This window comes from Scomber japonicus, chromosome 8 (genome assembly GCF_027409825.1).
Source record: "Scomber japonicus isolate fScoJap1 chromosome 8, fScoJap1.pri, whole genome shotgun sequence".
Lineage (NCBI taxonomy): Eukaryota > Metazoa > Chordata > Actinopteri > Scombriformes > Scombridae > Scomber > Scomber japonicus.
In genome coordinates this window covers 19,904,313-19,920,816 of record NC_070585.1, presented here as the reverse complement: position 1 = coordinate 19,920,816, position 16,504 = coordinate 19,904,313, and the positions used below count along the sequence as shown (strand labels likewise).

General features: G+C 42.9%; 1 protein-coding gene across 3 annotated transcripts in view; it reads left to right on the top strand.

The window, feature by feature from the left end:
- Positions 1 to 16,504, top strand: part of dlg3 (discs, large homolog 3 (Drosophila)) — a 79,258-nt gene that overhangs the window by 47,568 nt on the left and 15,186 nt on the right. For 2 of the 3 annotated variants that reach the window (XM_053323207.1, XM_053323208.1), the window contains 9 exons: positions 683 to 736; positions 1,254 to 1,304; positions 2,601 to 2,725; positions 3,199 to 3,368; positions 3,489 to 3,625; positions 4,461 to 4,605; positions 6,222 to 6,366; positions 12,721 to 12,877; positions 13,623 to 13,725. In XM_053323207.1, the coding sequence (XP_053179182.1) occupies positions 683 to 736; positions 1,254 to 1,304; positions 2,601 to 2,725; positions 3,199 to 3,368; positions 3,489 to 3,625; positions 4,461 to 4,605; positions 6,222 to 6,366; positions 12,721 to 12,877; positions 13,623 to 13,725 (1,087 nt within the window). Of the gene's footprint in view, positions 1 to 682; positions 737 to 1,253; positions 1,305 to 2,600; positions 2,726 to 3,198; positions 3,369 to 3,488; positions 3,626 to 4,460; positions 4,606 to 6,221; positions 6,367 to 12,720; positions 12,878 to 13,622; positions 13,726 to 14,676; positions 15,044 to 16,504 lie in introns of those variants that run through there. The other variant, XM_053323210.1, reaches the window with a different exon arrangement.

Sequence of the window (16,504 nt, the reverse complement as noted above, 5' to 3'; positions counted from 1 at the left end):
TTTGACTGCAGTATACCATTATTGTAAGTGTATGTTATGTTGTGGTGCACATGAAACAATGTAATAATGTTTGATTATAGTAAGGAGGTTTTTGAAAAGTTTGTTTATTTTATGTTGGTGGGGAAATATGAGTTTTTATAAAATGGATGTATAGTTTGGGTAAATGTGTTATTGCTGTTTGGGTTTATTTTAAGAAATGTGTGCAAGCAACGAAGAAGAAGTATATACATGCCTTATGTTGCACAGGTCTGTTTCATATCAACCAAGTGGTGACTGGACCATGAAATTATTCCTACTGTACTGTATGTGATACTACATGCTGTTTTTTTTTTTGGGGGGGGGGGGGGTTATGTTGCTTTTTGTAGGGTGGGGCTGATGTGGTGTAAAAGTATTGTCCCAACCGCTGCAAACAAGCCACTTTGTTTTATGAGGTGACCTCAGGACGTCTTGCTGTGGCTGTTAATAAACAGCGGTCTCTCTGCCCCAGTCCTCATTCTCAATCCTCACACCTTCCAAACGACAAGCCCCCCTCCTACCCCCAGTCTCAGCCCCAAGGAGACTCACTGACTGTTCCCATGGCATCCGTTCACTTTGCTCCCAAGTGATAGTGTGTGTACCGCATTACGTCTGTGTGCTGCCAGCCTCGCACACTGAGATAATGTGTATCTCTTCATATTCACAGGCCAACCCTCCCCCCATCATCGTCAACGCAGACTCACTAGATGCAGGCCCTTATGTAAGTATCTGTTCTCTCTCTCTCTCTCTGTACAGTATACATCTCTCTCATTCACACTTCCTCTGTGTCCATGCATGAGCGTGTTTGTGTGTGCGCATGAAAGGGCCTCCTCCTGGTAGCAACATGCTGTTTGCCATGTGGACCAACATCCATTATCCCATTGACCCTGCCTATTTGTGAGGAATGTGCATTCTGCAGTTGCACATTTAGTGTCACAGCGCATATGCATTTACAAAAATGAAAGACACTTTCTTTGTATTGTAGCGTCATAAATTCATGGTGCTATTTTTAGTTAGTAAAACAATCTGGTGGATGTATCTTCAGTATATTTTGTCAATAATCCTATTTTCACGGTTCTCAGTGCTCAGTCTGTACATAGGTCTGCGTGGTATTATATGGTAAAGGATTTAGCTAAAACATTTGCATGCATCTCTTTTTTTTTCTTTAACTATTTTTAGAAAATTACATAGTTCAGACTCGGTGATGTAACTAACTATTGTGCTTTTGCATTTGACAGGTAAATGGCAGTGATGGGATGTACAAATATGAGGAGATCATTTTAGAGAGGGTGAGTTTTACTAGTTGCTCGTTGCATTCTTTTTTTCCAAAATGTACACATTCCTCTTTGATGTATTTTTAGATGATGGATGGATTTCTCCCCACTAGGTGGTAGTAAGTGGCTCAGTCTTCTCATGAGTCTAAAGAACATGAAAACCAAGGAAAAATGTTATTACTGATATCTATACATTTATATGTGAATCAAATGAGATAGTGGCTTTATAGCTGTTACATCACATGAGTAAGAATGTCTTATGTGTGATGTCTCATGTGAGTATGAGCATAGAATAACGCCAGTGAGGCATAGCTTTTTACATAATCCTGATGCACATGTCATCAGCAGACGCCAGAAATGTAAAGTGCTCTCCTGTTCAATTGTTCAGCAGGCACCACTGCACTTGTCAGCGGTGGTTCAGCTTGTAGTGGCAGAGCTATACGTTTCTGCTCTCATTATTCCACCCACATATAGCTGCAACTCAGAACCCACGATGGATGCACAGTATCTCTCTGCCCCTTCCACTCTAAGTGGCATTTCTGCATGCAGAAAGCTTAAATAAAGTATGCAAAGCCACACTATAAAAGGTCTGTGGGTGTGTAACATTTGGTGGTAGGGCCCAGTGTACTCCTCTCAGCTCCAGAGCAGCACACTGGGAGGCCTCAGCCTCCCTCTGTCCTAATTTGTTGCGACTGTTGCTCATTAATTATAGAAAATAATAAAGTGAAGTCTTTTCTCAGCTGTCTTGTTTGCTGCCTGTCTCTGTGGCCATGGCTGTCAGATGCAGCAGTGTGCCCGGACCCATTGGATCCAAATGGGTCTTCTGTCATTTCAGGAACAAGAACGACGGTAGATGGTTGTGTCTGTCTCCTGCAGAGAGTGAGAAGCTCTGTATCATGCAATAGAAATGACGCTTCTCAACTCATCTTTACTTTAGATCATAAATCCACTTTCCTGCAGACATAGGGCAGTTCCACCACTAATGCCTCTTGTGGGTTGATGGAATAAGCGTGACATTTTGAATGAAGTGCCCTCATCTAATGGAATACATGGCATTATCATTCGTCACATGCAAGGACAAACACACACACACACACACACACACGTGTCCATGAAAATGGACATCGGAAATGCCCAGAGAAATCCCTGGAGCAGTTTGCATCGATCACGTGTTCCTCTGAGATACCAATACACTTAAGAGCCATATTGTACTGACCTTGAGTCCAAATTGGGTCCATCACTTACATCTAAGTATGTGTGTGTGTTGTTTATTGTACCCCACTCAAAATGCCAATCATAACCTATGTGCAGGGGAACTCTGGCCTGGGCTTTAGCATTGCTGGAGGAATAGACAATCCCCACATTCCTGATGATCCGGGGATCTTCATCACCAAGATTATCCCTGGTGGAGCAGCTGCTATGGATGGAAGACTGGGGTAAGTTTCCCCTCCTTACCATGTTACCATTCTCCTACCCCTCTGTCTCCTCCTTCTGCTCCTCCTCCTCCTCACCTTTCCTCCTATTCTTTTCAAGCTCCTATGTTTCTTCCATCCTCTCTCAGCTCGTTCTCTCTACTCTAACCTCTTTACTCTTTTCCTCTAATGCTCATCACCACCGTGTCCCGCCAGGCAGTGCTGTGTGGGAGGCAGAGTTTCTACAGCCTTCTGCCCCCAGGCTCTGTGTGTTTCCTCAAAGTTATGATTCACTGGAAAACCAAAGCCTGAAACATGCAAAAATTATGATATGGAGTGCTTTTTTATGTGCTTTGAAGGTTTCTGATTACATTGGCCATGTGAGGGTCTCCCTACCTTTGCGCAGCACATTAACTCCATGTTGTCATCTGTTGACTTCCAAGGTGATGGTGTTGTACGATATATATATATAGATATTAAGAATCGTCTCTCCACAGGGTGAACGACTGTGTGCTGCATGTAAATGATGTGCACGTGTCTGAGGTTGTGCACAGCCGGGCAGTGGAAGCCCTGAAGGAAGCGGGGCCAGTGGTGCGACTCCTGGTCCGGCGGAGACAGGCCCCTCCTGAGACGATTCTGGAGGTCAACCTGCTGAAAGGGCCCAAAGGTCTGGGAGACATCATAAAACATCACACACTAAGCACCAAATATAGAATATATATAAAAATGTATAAAATTAGATGAAACACAATTAGTAACTTTCTCACTGTGTATATTACTCAACCAGGGCTTGGATTCAGCATTGCCGGAGGGATTGGCAACCAGCATATCCCAGGAGACAACAGCATCTACATCACCAAGATCATAGAAGGAGGAGCTGCCCAAAAGGATGGACGGCTGCAGACCGGGGACCGCCTGCTAGCTGTATGAGTCTAAACACCCCTCTGACTCAGTCACATTGAGTGTTCTAATCAAAATGAAGTTGTTACAGTTGTTTATGTCGTTCACTAGTAGGTTAGCATAATTTCAACAAACTAAATCAATGAGGCACACATCATCAATGACTGGCAATTCTATACAAACACCTATTTATGAGGCTGAGTGCATTTGTAATAGACATGAAAGACTGTATAAGAAGAGAAGCACATTATGTGTTTGATTGCCCCATCCTGTCATTTCAAGCTTCACAGCCAAACCACATCAGCATTCATGGCTCTGAGCATGATTGATAATCTACCATTTATGCAATATCATGGGGTGATAAATAGGCCCATCTACTGGACATAACAGTAAGACATATTTTATGTGTTGAAGGATACTTCAAGCTCTGTGTGTCTTAGAAGAGTGATCAAGGTTTTAGGTCATTTTCACTGATGTAAAACAAAACATTTCTCAGTTCACATATGCTCCAGTGTGAGTTATTTAAAAAGAGCACATTACTTGAGATATATCCAAAAGTGCTAAAATATAGTGTTCAAATACTTTTTTGCAGTTTATTTCCAGAGTCTTAAAACTAGAAATTCAGCACATCTTTAGAACCTCTACCTACAGCTTTGACCTCTGTTAACGCTGCACAGCACACCAACCTTGTGATGAAATGTACTGAAATCTCATAATACTTTTCAAGCTATGATTCATTATTGTGTTGGCTGGTGTGATGGCTGGTGCGATGTTGTCACCAGTACAGCAAAGACACGAGGTGTTCAGGTGTTGATACAAATTTTTTTCCCTCCTCTCTCTTTGACAATCATCGATTCAGGTGAACAACATTGTGCTACAGGACGTGCGTCACGAGGAGGCGGTGGCAGCACTGAAGAACACCTCTGATATGGTTTACCTCAAGGTGGCCAAGCCAGGACCTGTGCATCTCAACGATATGTACGCTCCTCCAGACTACTCCAGCAGTACGTATCTACCTCTTCCTGTTGTTCAAGTCATCATGATCACTGTTCACACACTGCTGGTTCCTTAAAGTAGATGTCCTGGTCAGAAACTGCATTTTATGTTCACTAATCCATGAGCAGCCAGCTCCAAAACTGGAACATGTTTATTTATACACATTTTTTGACACAAGGTGAAGGGTGATTTATAAGTCAATGTCCATGTTAGCGTGTTTTGCACTGAGAATCATCTTTTTATCTTTATCAGAGATGTTTCAGTGGGCCTGCATGAATTTTAGTGTTGGATCACTGTTCTCTCCCCAAAATGCCCAGACACCCACATAGTGAATGTAGTGAATGCTTACACACACACACACACTCACACACACACACACACACACACACACACACACACACACACACACAAACACACACGCACAGTCCTTCCCACAGCAACAACAAGCGCAGTTCTCTGCCTCCCACTGAGTGTGGATGGTTTCTCACATCCCACCTGCTCATGAGAGCCCACGATCTTGGGCTGCAGCATCTCAAATTTCCACAGAACAGTCATTTAGTATCAGAAGGGACTATTGAGGGCTTTTTTGTATGTTCTAAATGTTTGCAGTTGTCAGGTTTTACGCGAGCCCTTAATGCAGACTTAACCCTGCTCTGACACTATAACCCCTGGTCAGATGATCTGGATTTGAAACGCTTGTTTTATCATGCTCAGCTGCCTCCATCAAGTATGTAAATTCAGTGGAAAGACATGTTTTTGAAGGCTGCATACACATTTTGTATCGTAAAGGACTACACACACTTTTTAGAACATTTTCCCCAATTTTTCCTTCTATGTGATAAGAGGATTTGCAGATAAAAAAGCACATCAAATCTAGATCTGTCTCTGTTCAAAAGTCTCAGTGCTGGTATAAAAAACCCATGTTCCCAAAGTGAGATTGCATGGACCTTCTAAAGGGAAAATCTAGTTTATTTTTTTGTTTTTGTAGTTTTGGCCATTATTCCTGTATAATATTAACATCTTGCTAAGCAAGTTAATTGTTGAGATCTGGGAACTCAGCAATGTTGGTAAAAAGAAGTAATTTGGGTCAAGAAACACTAGCAGTCAGAATAATATGCATCATTTAAACATAACACACCCGCATACACACACACACGCGCACACACACACACACACACACACACACCAGATTAGCCAGATTTTTTTAGATGACAAAACAAAACTGAACAATCTGATTACAACCCAAACTCTCTGATGTAATCATCCATCACCTCTTTGACCTGCTGTGCTTTCCATACTTATGTGCACACGGTTTTCCGGTGCAGCGAGGAATTATTACATGATCTGCTCATTTTCAGTTTTACTGCACCTCCAACCTGTTTGATTGTCTGACAGCTCACGTTTCTTGCCCCAACTTTGTTTTAGTGATGTCAGTATCATTCCTACAGAAACACAATGTAATCATAACTAATAGAAATAATTCAAATGTTGCAATACCATCTTTTTTGTGTGATTTTGAAGCTGCCATTTCACATCCCCTCTTCAGTTAATTGTGCAGTCTTCCTGTTGTGCCTGTATTGTAATCATTCTTTCTTTCCCCCTACTGGTCTGGCCCTCCCTCCAGCCTTCCCCACCATGGTGGACAACCACGTCAGCCACAACTACATGGGGGCAATGGAGCCTAAGCCAGTGTACCCGCCGCCCCAGGTCACCCCGTCCAGGTACTCGCCAGTTCCACGCCACATGCTGGGGGAGGAAGACTTCACGAGGTAGGTTGCAGGCTGGTTCTTCCACGAATGCCTCCATACATTACACTCACACAGGCTCTGTGACTATAGGTCTGAAAAATTATAGCACTTATTTTGTTTGTAGACAAAAGCAGAAGGCTTTTTTGTGACTTTGCTGTTGTAGTCATCAGTGAAGAAATGCAGCTGTGGAAACATTTTTTAAATGACTCAGTGTGTAAAACAATTATGTTAGTTATGGATTGTTTTTTGTTTTGTTTTTAGCAGCCTCCGTTTAGTTGTTGTTTTCCAGGTGTTGTCATAGTGTGGTTGTCTTTGAACAATACACTAGTTTAGAGTGCCTTCATGAAGTGTTTCATGAAGCAAACAAGTCCTCAGTTTACAATTTTCAGCTCATCAGGGCCCTTGTGGTAATACTGTGTTATAGCTGGACAGTGTGTGGTGGCTATGTGCTGACCAAATGCTTTGCAGAGGGGCCTCTTGTCACTTCTTGTACTTGTTATGACTGTGTTTTAACCTTTGACCTCCTATCCAAGTACTGGATCAGAAGTAGCATTCATAGTGGCTTGATTGGAGTGTCCCACAAAGCCTTGAGTCATCTTAACCCACAGCTCTGGGGAGGAGGCTGTATTCCCCCCTGTGTGTGTGTGCATGTGTGACTGCATGCAGGCTTTTATTTGTGTCTGTGTGTTGTGTTGTGGCGTGAACGTGTTACCAGATGACACTGAGTGTTCGTCCTGTGGCTCTGTAATGTCCTTGTACATGCTGTCTACATGACTTGTATGTGCATTTGTCGCATCTTTGTTGGTATTTGTGCTTTATTTGTGTCCTACACTTGTCCCGTTCACTGTGATTCCTGTACCCCACAGCAGGGCTGAACCTATTTACAGTGTCATCCACAAACCTGGGGACAGCAAGGTGCCCCAGGCCCTCTACAGAGGCTTCTGTCCTTCCCCTGCTCCCTTGTGCCAAGGTCCACTCCCCTTCTCTGGCAGGTACTAACCTAGTCCATCATGCCTTGCTCAGCTAACCCTCCTCTCTATAGCTCAGCATCTGGATCTGGCATCAGACAGGAGTAGGGCCAGGGAGGTACCGAGGCCACCTGCCTCATTGCCACATCTGTGCACAAATTACAACAGAAAAGATAGATGAAGAGGAGAAAGATGGCAATGGACAGAAGAGAAAGAAGAGGGAAGGGAGGGGTGGCAGGGGGAAATTTGTAGTATTTTCAAGCAGAGCCACCTTTCAGCTGCTTTTATCATTCTGTCTCTGTTTGCATGTAAATGTTTCCCCACCTCATGTCTGCTTTACTATCCTGTTTATATGGTGGTATTTTAAACATGTTGCTGCTTTTTATGTATGTGGGACATACTATGCTTACATGCAACCATTTTTAATCTTTTATGACCTCCTCTGAAAGGTGCTGAACAACAAAATACTGTAACAACAATAACAGCAGCAAAGTGACGGTAGAGCAGAAATGTTTCATAAGAAATTTACCTTTTATTTTCTTGCCCTTTGTGGATCTATATTTTTTTTTATCTTTTTTCATATTTTAAAGGTCTAACCTACCCCATAGTCATTATTCATGCATCAATTTGCTATTAATCTGTTCACATCAATGAACCTAAAACAATATTGCCCTGTATGTCGTAGTTTAAAATGGAGTCGTACCTGCTCTTCACAAACATATCTCCACAGGAGTGCAGCTGAAAGGGCTTCATGCTCCCACAAGCTGCTCAATTCCATCTGTCAGGAGGCATCGATAAAGCTAAGCCTGTGTCTCGAGCCAAGCTAGTTTCACTGGTGGTTACTACTGAAGACAATAATATACATAATATCTGTTTTCTCTGCATTATCAAATGTGCAAAATATCTCCTTATTTGTTGATTAGGTTTCAGTTTTTTGTTTCATTTGTTAACCATTGGTTTTATGTCTTTGTGTTGAACAAAGCTCAAATTGTGTGTGTTGCAAATATTCCATGCGCTGATGCCATTGTGTGTTTGTGTCCGTGTGTGTGAGAGAGAAAGACAGATCCTGGTCTCAATGTTTGGCTGTAACCAAAGGCAGGTTGTGGTGTTAAAATCAAAGGACAGTACAGGAGGATGGGAAGGCACACTGAAGCCACCCAATATTCTCCTTTGCAGAGATGGAATGTTTTGCCTACTGCTCTATGTATGTAAATATAAACACTGAGCCTTGCTGTTACCATAAATGTAATGGGGAGTAAGAGCCTGAACCGGTATGGGCCAACCAGTTGCAGCAGACAGTCCTGCAGCTGTCATGATTCATCAGCACGCTGGGAAAACCAGGCCATGCACTCAGGTCTTACTCCTCTCATCACCCATGCTGCCAGCACCAATCACGCACACACATACTGTACACAGAGACCTTTGCTCATAATGTGCTGACACATATGAGCACACATGCAGATACGCATGCTTTAAATGCAGTGTACAATTACGACACGGGCACATACCTGTGGGGTATACATCCTGCACACCAGACACCTCGTAAATCAACGGTGCAAATGAGAATGACCTACATACTGTGACCATACAAGCACCTGTTCGCCCCTAGTGGATTTGTGTGTCATGTCTGCTGTATAATCAGAAAAGAGTGGCATTGTCTCCGAGGACATCATGGCCGACAACCGACTTGATCCCAATCACAGCTGATGAGCATCCCGCTCCATCAGTCTGACAGGCAGATAGCTGACACCTCCCTCCGACCCCAGCAGCTTTCCCATTGGCTCCGACCGTGAGGGGTTATTTTAGATGGAAGCTATAGTAAGCACAGGCTTCCGCATAAGTAGAGCAGGCTGGTTGTGAGGAATGAGTCAGAGCTTGTATCGGCCCTCTACCCATCTGCACATCCCCCTCAATGGTGTCATCAGCGACACATCAACTGAGCCCCCCCCCCCTTCTGGAGATATGTCAGTCTTGTACATAGCTGCCTTACATCCTGTCCACAGAAGGCTCGATAAGAGATAAAACCTCTGTGTTTAATATGCGTGTTTGGTGTAAACATACATGTGTGCACTGGTGACAGTGTCAACAATCACTGAACAGGCATCTCCCCTCTGCTGCCCCTATCAGGACTGCAGTTGTTAGATATACAAAACAATGCTTCTAGTTAGGCTGCTTTGTTCAGGCACAGCTTGTGTAAATACAGAGTGCCGATGACTGCAGCAGCAGGTGAGCTAATCAGTAACTTTATGTGTCTCACACGCACACACAAACACAAAACCTTTGGTCAAGAATTCAGACAATTAGGAACACTTTGACCTTTGGTTAGCGTTATTTAAAGGTACAAAAGCACAAAGGATTTTTTTAAAAATCACAGCAGATTCAGCTGAGTACTCATATGTTAATCATTCATCACTCAGTGAATACATTTTTTCCTAGAACAAATTAGAAGCAAAAAGCAAGCCATGAAGAGGAGACAGTTACAGAGAAAAGGAAGATGAAGACAAAGCAACATAAATTGTATCTGTACATGCCTCTGTATAGAAGCTTATGTGATCCATTTGGGGAAAGGGAGAGATGAAGTGCTGCTAGAGGTAGTGTCTATGGAAAATGGCTTCCATCTGCAGTGTCCACCATTAATCAGCCAAGCAGAGCCAATTACTGGGCTGAGTCCAGGGCAGCATGACCCACTGAACCCCGCAGTCCAGATATCCATTCACAGCTTTAGGATTGAGCTGCCACCGCCTCAGCCAAAACACTGAACGCAGACAGGGAAAATATAGCAGAGGGGTGGTGAATTAGAGAAAGAGTCAGAAGAGAAATGGCTGGGCAGAGAGAAAGGGTTTTTTACCTCTCTATAACTGTTTACATTCCTGGCATGGATGAAAAGGCATGGGGGGAAAGGGAGGGGAGGCAGGTCTTGTGATAGGGAGGGAGGACTGCATTCAAAACTGTAGGAATTCACTCCCAATGTTCCAGGCCAGGAAATTATTATTCTATAGATGTACAGTACAAACAGAAACACACATGCATATGATTCCTTTGGAGAGCACCACCAAGCTTGAGATTACAACAAGACTTTGGCCTCTATTGTCCACATATTCCGCAATTGTCTACAACGTTTTCCTGAGTGGAAACCAAGCTATGTGTCCAGCCAGGTCACAGACTCTGAGATCATCAAATCAAAGGCCCAAAAGTCATGACAGTAAATTCATGAGCTCCTCAGTTTGTTTACCCTATAACAAATTAGCAAGGAGCTTCTGGAAATCTGTCTGCCTAGTCTCCAGAGGGCCAGGCTGACAGACAGGAATGTTGGTGTGCTGAATTGGAGAGGGGCTGGACCCAGAGTAGCATCAGAACAGAGATGACGGGACAGCATGTTGTAGAAGGGATAACATTTAGACACTGAATGTGGATGTGCTTGATGTAACACAGTGTGGGGTTACTCCAGATGTTAGGGGTGTGAGGATTTTGGCTTCTTGCTGTAGAATGATGATTTGTTGTGGGTACGTTAGGGTTAAGTGTTAAGTCTTGACTTGCTTGTGATGATGAGGAGAGAACATTTGTGACAGCTCAAAGAGGAGCTGTTTCTCATCACGGCACACAAGCATGAGATAGGAAACGCCAGGCCCCGAGCACAGGAGCTTCTAAAATTGTAGCCCTTCTCAGTGGATAGGAAGAGAGGTTGAGGAGTAACTCTGAGCTGAGTGATGTGCCATAGCCATGTTCACAGTCAACATCTCATCTTCCATGTCACTGGTGAGGAGCCTGCCTGAATACACAGTTAGGAAATGGTCTTTCAGAAGCAAGCATCGGAACTGGATCCTAAGGTAACCATGGAGATTTGTGTGCCTTGTTGAGCTGGGATGAAAAGCTCAAGATGGAAAGCAAGGTTATTTTAAGCTTGACTTAACCGAAGGCACATCAGTTGTTTTAGCATATTTAAAGGCAATTGCCACTTGATTTTTTATTTCATTTTTAATTCTGGCTAATAAAACAGCTTTTGCTTCATGTAAAGGCTATGGAAAAAAGAAAGAACATAAAATGGCAAATGTTTTAGTCTTGCCGGTAGTATATAGTATATAGTATATATTGAATCTGTCCCTCATTGTGCCTTGCAGAAACACCACTGGGGAGGAGTATTGCAGCCTATATTATATATATCTATATATCTTTTTTGGTGATCTTAGGTGATGTTGCATACAAATTCAATGAATATAATAGTTGTACAGTCCTGTTTCTTTAGGCGCCATCGTACCATTTGGAACTTTCCATTGCTCTTCATGTCTATAAGTGGAGTGATCAACGCTTTTTCCAGTCTGTCATGGGCATGAATCTGAAAGTCTGGAATGCTGCCTCAGCTGCCATCGATGGGAAAATGGTCTTAACAGCAAGTTAGAGCGCAGCCATTAGGGATTGAGTAGGAATTGTTCCTGTAGACCGCAGGCTGAGTACTTCGAGAGAAGACCACTAATGGGAACCATGCAGTGTTTTCTGTTAAGAGAGGAAACTGTGTGTGTGTATGTGGTGTGTGTGTGTGTGTGTGTGTGTGTGTGTATGTATGTATGTGTGCCTATGTATGTATGTGTCTGTCTGTGCCTATGTATGCGCATGCATGTATGTTTTATGTGTGCATTTGTATATAAAGCATTTTTGTGCTTGTGTGTGTGTATGTGTGAGACCAGTATCGGGCTTCCTAGAGTGTGTGTGTTTGCATTTGTGTGAAGTGTGTTCTCAGAGGGCTTTTGCTGGACCACAGCAGCGGTTTGGCCTCTCTAGCATCTTAAAAACTGAGGCAGTCTGAAAAAGCCTGCTGGAGGATGAGTCATAGTAGCTAAAGCTAAAACAGAGCTTGAGCTGGTCTGTCAAGCATGAGGTTGCTCATTGTGTCTGTGTACATTAATATGCGGGTGTTAAAGTATGCACACGTGTGTGAGATTGTCATGAGGAGTAAAAAGTCATGTAACCAGTAGTTAATAGGCCTTTGGAACCAATCATGTTGCTGTTTGTGTTATTGCATACATAGCAATGAATGAACAGTGTCATACAAATGGTTATCAGTGTAATCCAAATGATCTTGATTAGCCTTATGATTAGTGCATGATTATTACTTGGTTAATCATTGCATTCTGCTGGTGGATGGGTGGCCTGTAGATTTATCTTTTAAATGTTCTCAAATACATACAGAGTGGACCTCACCTATAAAACAGATTTGTAGGCCTACTGTTTGTAGCGGCCTAAACTAAAAGCACTTGACATTTTGGGATCGTACAGGGTGTAAACCAATAGAAGATGGCTGTCTGAAACAGCCTCTATGTACCCCTTTACTTATTTCTTTTCAGTTTTGGTCATCTCTCTCCCTCTTGTGTACTCCTTCCCTTCAACTTGACCCTGTCACTCTGTTTGGCAGGGAACCGAGGAAGGTGTTGCTGCACAAGGGCTCCACAGGCCTGGGCTTCAACATTGTCGGCGGGGAGGATGGAGAAGGCATCTTCGTCTCCTTCATCCTGGCTGGAGGGCCAGCTGACCTGAGCGGCGAGCTGAGGAGGGGGGACAGGATTCTCTCAGTTAGTATCTCAACCTCAAGCATTGTGTTTGCCCACATCAACAACTGTTACAAGTTTGAGGCAGTGCTCGGAGATCTCTAGCCAACTCCCGCTGTCAGAATAAGGATGGTAGAATTAAGGTTGCCCAATGCTTAAACACATCTGTCTTGCTAAAATGTCCTTGAGCAAGACATTCAATCCATAACAACTCAGAGGGAGCTTAGCTGTGTCCTAGTATCCAAATATCCAATAAACATATTTAAATCCCTTGACTTGTATTTCATAACACTTAACTTTATCGTAGTCTAGACACCCTAGATGTAGGATGACTGAAGCTGAAACAATTAGTGGACTCATTGATTAGTTGATATCCAGAAAATAATTGGGCAACCATTTTGATAATCAATTTATCTTTTGAATCATTTTTAAGCAAAAAAGACAAAAAAATCACTGTTTCCAGCTTCTAAAATATGAATATTTGCTGGTTTTTGTAGCCCTCTATGATAGAAAGCTACACATCCTTAGTTTTTTGACTGTTGGTCAGACAAAACAAAACATTTGAATATTTAACTTTGGAATCTGGGAGGCTGTGATGGACATCTTTTGCTGTTTTCTGACATTTTAAAGACCAAATGATTAACTGATTAATCGACAAAATAAATGGTAATTGTATCTCTAGTATCAACACGTACTGCTAAAAACAAAAATTATAATTGCCATACATATTTAATGTCCCATTTAATGTGGTTTCTCTCTCTTGTTGCAGGTGAATGGAGTGAACTTAAGGAATGCTACACATGAGCAGGCAGCTGCAGCACTGAAGAGAGCTGGACAGACTGTTACCATCATTGCCCAGTACCGGCCTGAAGGTAAGGCTTGGTGTCTTTATTGAGCCAAATGGGTCTTGAAGTCACAGTTTTAATAGGCTGTATTGGACACAGTGATCATAAAACAACTTTTTTGTTCAACTGACTGTTCAATTTCCAAAAGCTTTGATGAACATGGCTGGCTGACCTTGTTAGTTATGATGGATTTATTTGATCCAAAGCAAAAGATCGCTAGTCCACAGTTGTTTACATACTATTCATATCTGCTTATTACTTTTTAGAGTTTGCGATGGCACTCATCAGCCATATAGCCTAATAACGCTGATCATTGGTCGGTAACAATGTAATATTATTATTTGCCTGACTGGCCATAGGATTTGGGCATTTATTTTATGCTACTAAATTGCCAAAGACCTCTGCCAGTCAATTAGAGGGATTGATTTCACCAAAAAGGGGCTTTTACATGTCACAAGGGCACAGATGTGCTGTTCTCAGCAGAAGGGAAAGGCAGTGTCACATTGCACTATGGGAAATGTAGGATTCAGGATTTTTGGAACACTTGAAATCATACCAGGGACTAAAAAACTGGATCTCTCTGCAAATTTGATGTGTGCATTATTTCATTAATCTGTCTCTCACATATACCACAATCTTATAAAAGTGCCAATCTAAATAACTGGGATACAGTTTTAACGTTGTAATGAAGCACCAGATCCACCTGATATAGCCCAAGATGCATGATAAACATGAAGGAGGGCAGCGCTGCTGATAAACTCGTTTTAAGTATTCAGGTTCAGGGGCCTGATTTTTTTTTTTCCTAGGGTGGCGAAGGCATGCCCCGCCCTACTCTGCCTGTGATTGGCTTACCGTAATATCCTTATATTCCTAGCCGTCCTCGTGCCAACGAGTAGTCGCCAATCAGGGACAGAGTAGGGCGTGTCATGCCTTCGCCATCCTAGGATTTTGAAACTTGGCTTCAGGGAAGACGCTTGTGTTAGCTGGTTGAAGTGTTGAGCCAACTGCAAGGCGGGCAAACGAATCGCTGCTGCACTCCTTCCCCGTTCAAAGCCCCGAGCCCCGGTGAGCAAGCCGCTGTTGGTGGACCTAAACTCAGGACAGCGATGGAAAGAGGGAAGTAAGCGGAAAGTGTGAGCTACCAACACGACACCGGAGGAAACTTTTTAAAAGAGCTGAAATCGAAGGTGGAAAGCGCCAAACTTCCAACTTTTTTTTAATCTGTCCACCAGCCTGTGTGGATGGGGGATGGGCTCTAACACAACAGCAGCAGCAGTAGAGCAGGAGCCGCATGAAACTACCGGCTGCGACAGCGAAACAATAGCCACAGTTTCAATTAATTGAGGTGAGACAAGGAAGCAAGGTGTCGAAAACACCGAAACAGGAACAAAGTCTGTGAATTACACTGTCAAACAGATTTATTTTGACTGCTACTGCTTGTGTGCTTCAAATCTGTAACCTGTGTCGTTTCACCCCAGTACAGTATAGTAGAAAAAGGTGAAGCTAAGTACTGTCTGAACCACTAAAATTAACTTTCTTTAAGTGGCTGCTCTGACTTCAAATGACTCTTTTTATATCAGCCTTGAAATGTATGTAAGGTTACCATAGCAGACATGTGATAGCTTAACCTCTACGGTAGCTGTAACTGTAGAAAACTCCTGCCATTGCTATTATATTTAGTTTTAGACTATATTTTCTTATTACTCAATTGAATACTTATTTGGGGGAAGCTGGAGTAGCTTTATGTTGTAGTTTATAGGCCGCAGGGTTCATTTAGACGCCACAAACAGTTCTTATGTAACCTAAACCTTAAGGTGGGGACACAGAGGTGTGGTCAAACAGGTGTGTGTGTGTGTGTGTGTGAGCTTGGTGGGTTTTACAGTGACCTAACAGGTGAGCTCACCTTCTCACATGTACATCACATCTGTATGACTCCACCTCTGACCACAAGTCCATTTTCACGCTGACTAATGGAGAGTTAATGTGTTGACAAGCCCCTAAGTTGTTTTCTACTTTCAAGAGTTCCTCACAAAATGGCATCAATCTTCCTTTGTAATAATATTTTGTGGACACTGGTGTCATTACGTTCTTCTCTGTGGTTTTGTAAGTCTGTGCATGTGTACTCAAGCATGCTGCAGTAATGTTATAACAACAGTGGAAAGGGATATTGTGAGCTTTAGATCAAGGCCTACTTTTCAGGTTGGACTATGACAGGAATGTGAAGGGGCATAAGTTGTAGCATGCTCTCGCTTTATATTGCTTTCTCTATCAATAACACAGAAGCTTTAAATGTCCAATAACTCCCAAGGTCACAGAAATTGAGGTGGAACAGGATCAGAGAATTGGCACGGAGGGAAGCCGGAGAGAAGCAGAAGCTGAGATCAAAACTGACAGTATTGAGATAAAGGCTTTCCCCTCTGCCACAAAATGCTGAAATTAATGCCTCATTTTTCGTGTCCATGTGAGTTCATGTTGTTTCACATGCCAGACCAATCAGGCAGCATCTTGAATAATGATGTGGTTAGTTGAAGGGAACCTTTGTTTTCCATAGCAAATCATGCTTTCAGCTCTGCGCCCTCTTTGTAACCCCGCAAAGGACATTTATCTGTTTGTGTACAATGCTTAACTACTCTAAACACACGAGTCGAGTGCTCGCAAATGATTGACTTCCTGCATCCCCACTGGTGACCTAAGATCTGTCGCCAGTAATTCTGCTGGCATCCTAAACCGGTGTGTGACATGTCATGGTTTTGAGTTTGAGCAGGAGGAACCCCCCAGTGTGCTGTACAAGGACAGTCAGTCAGTC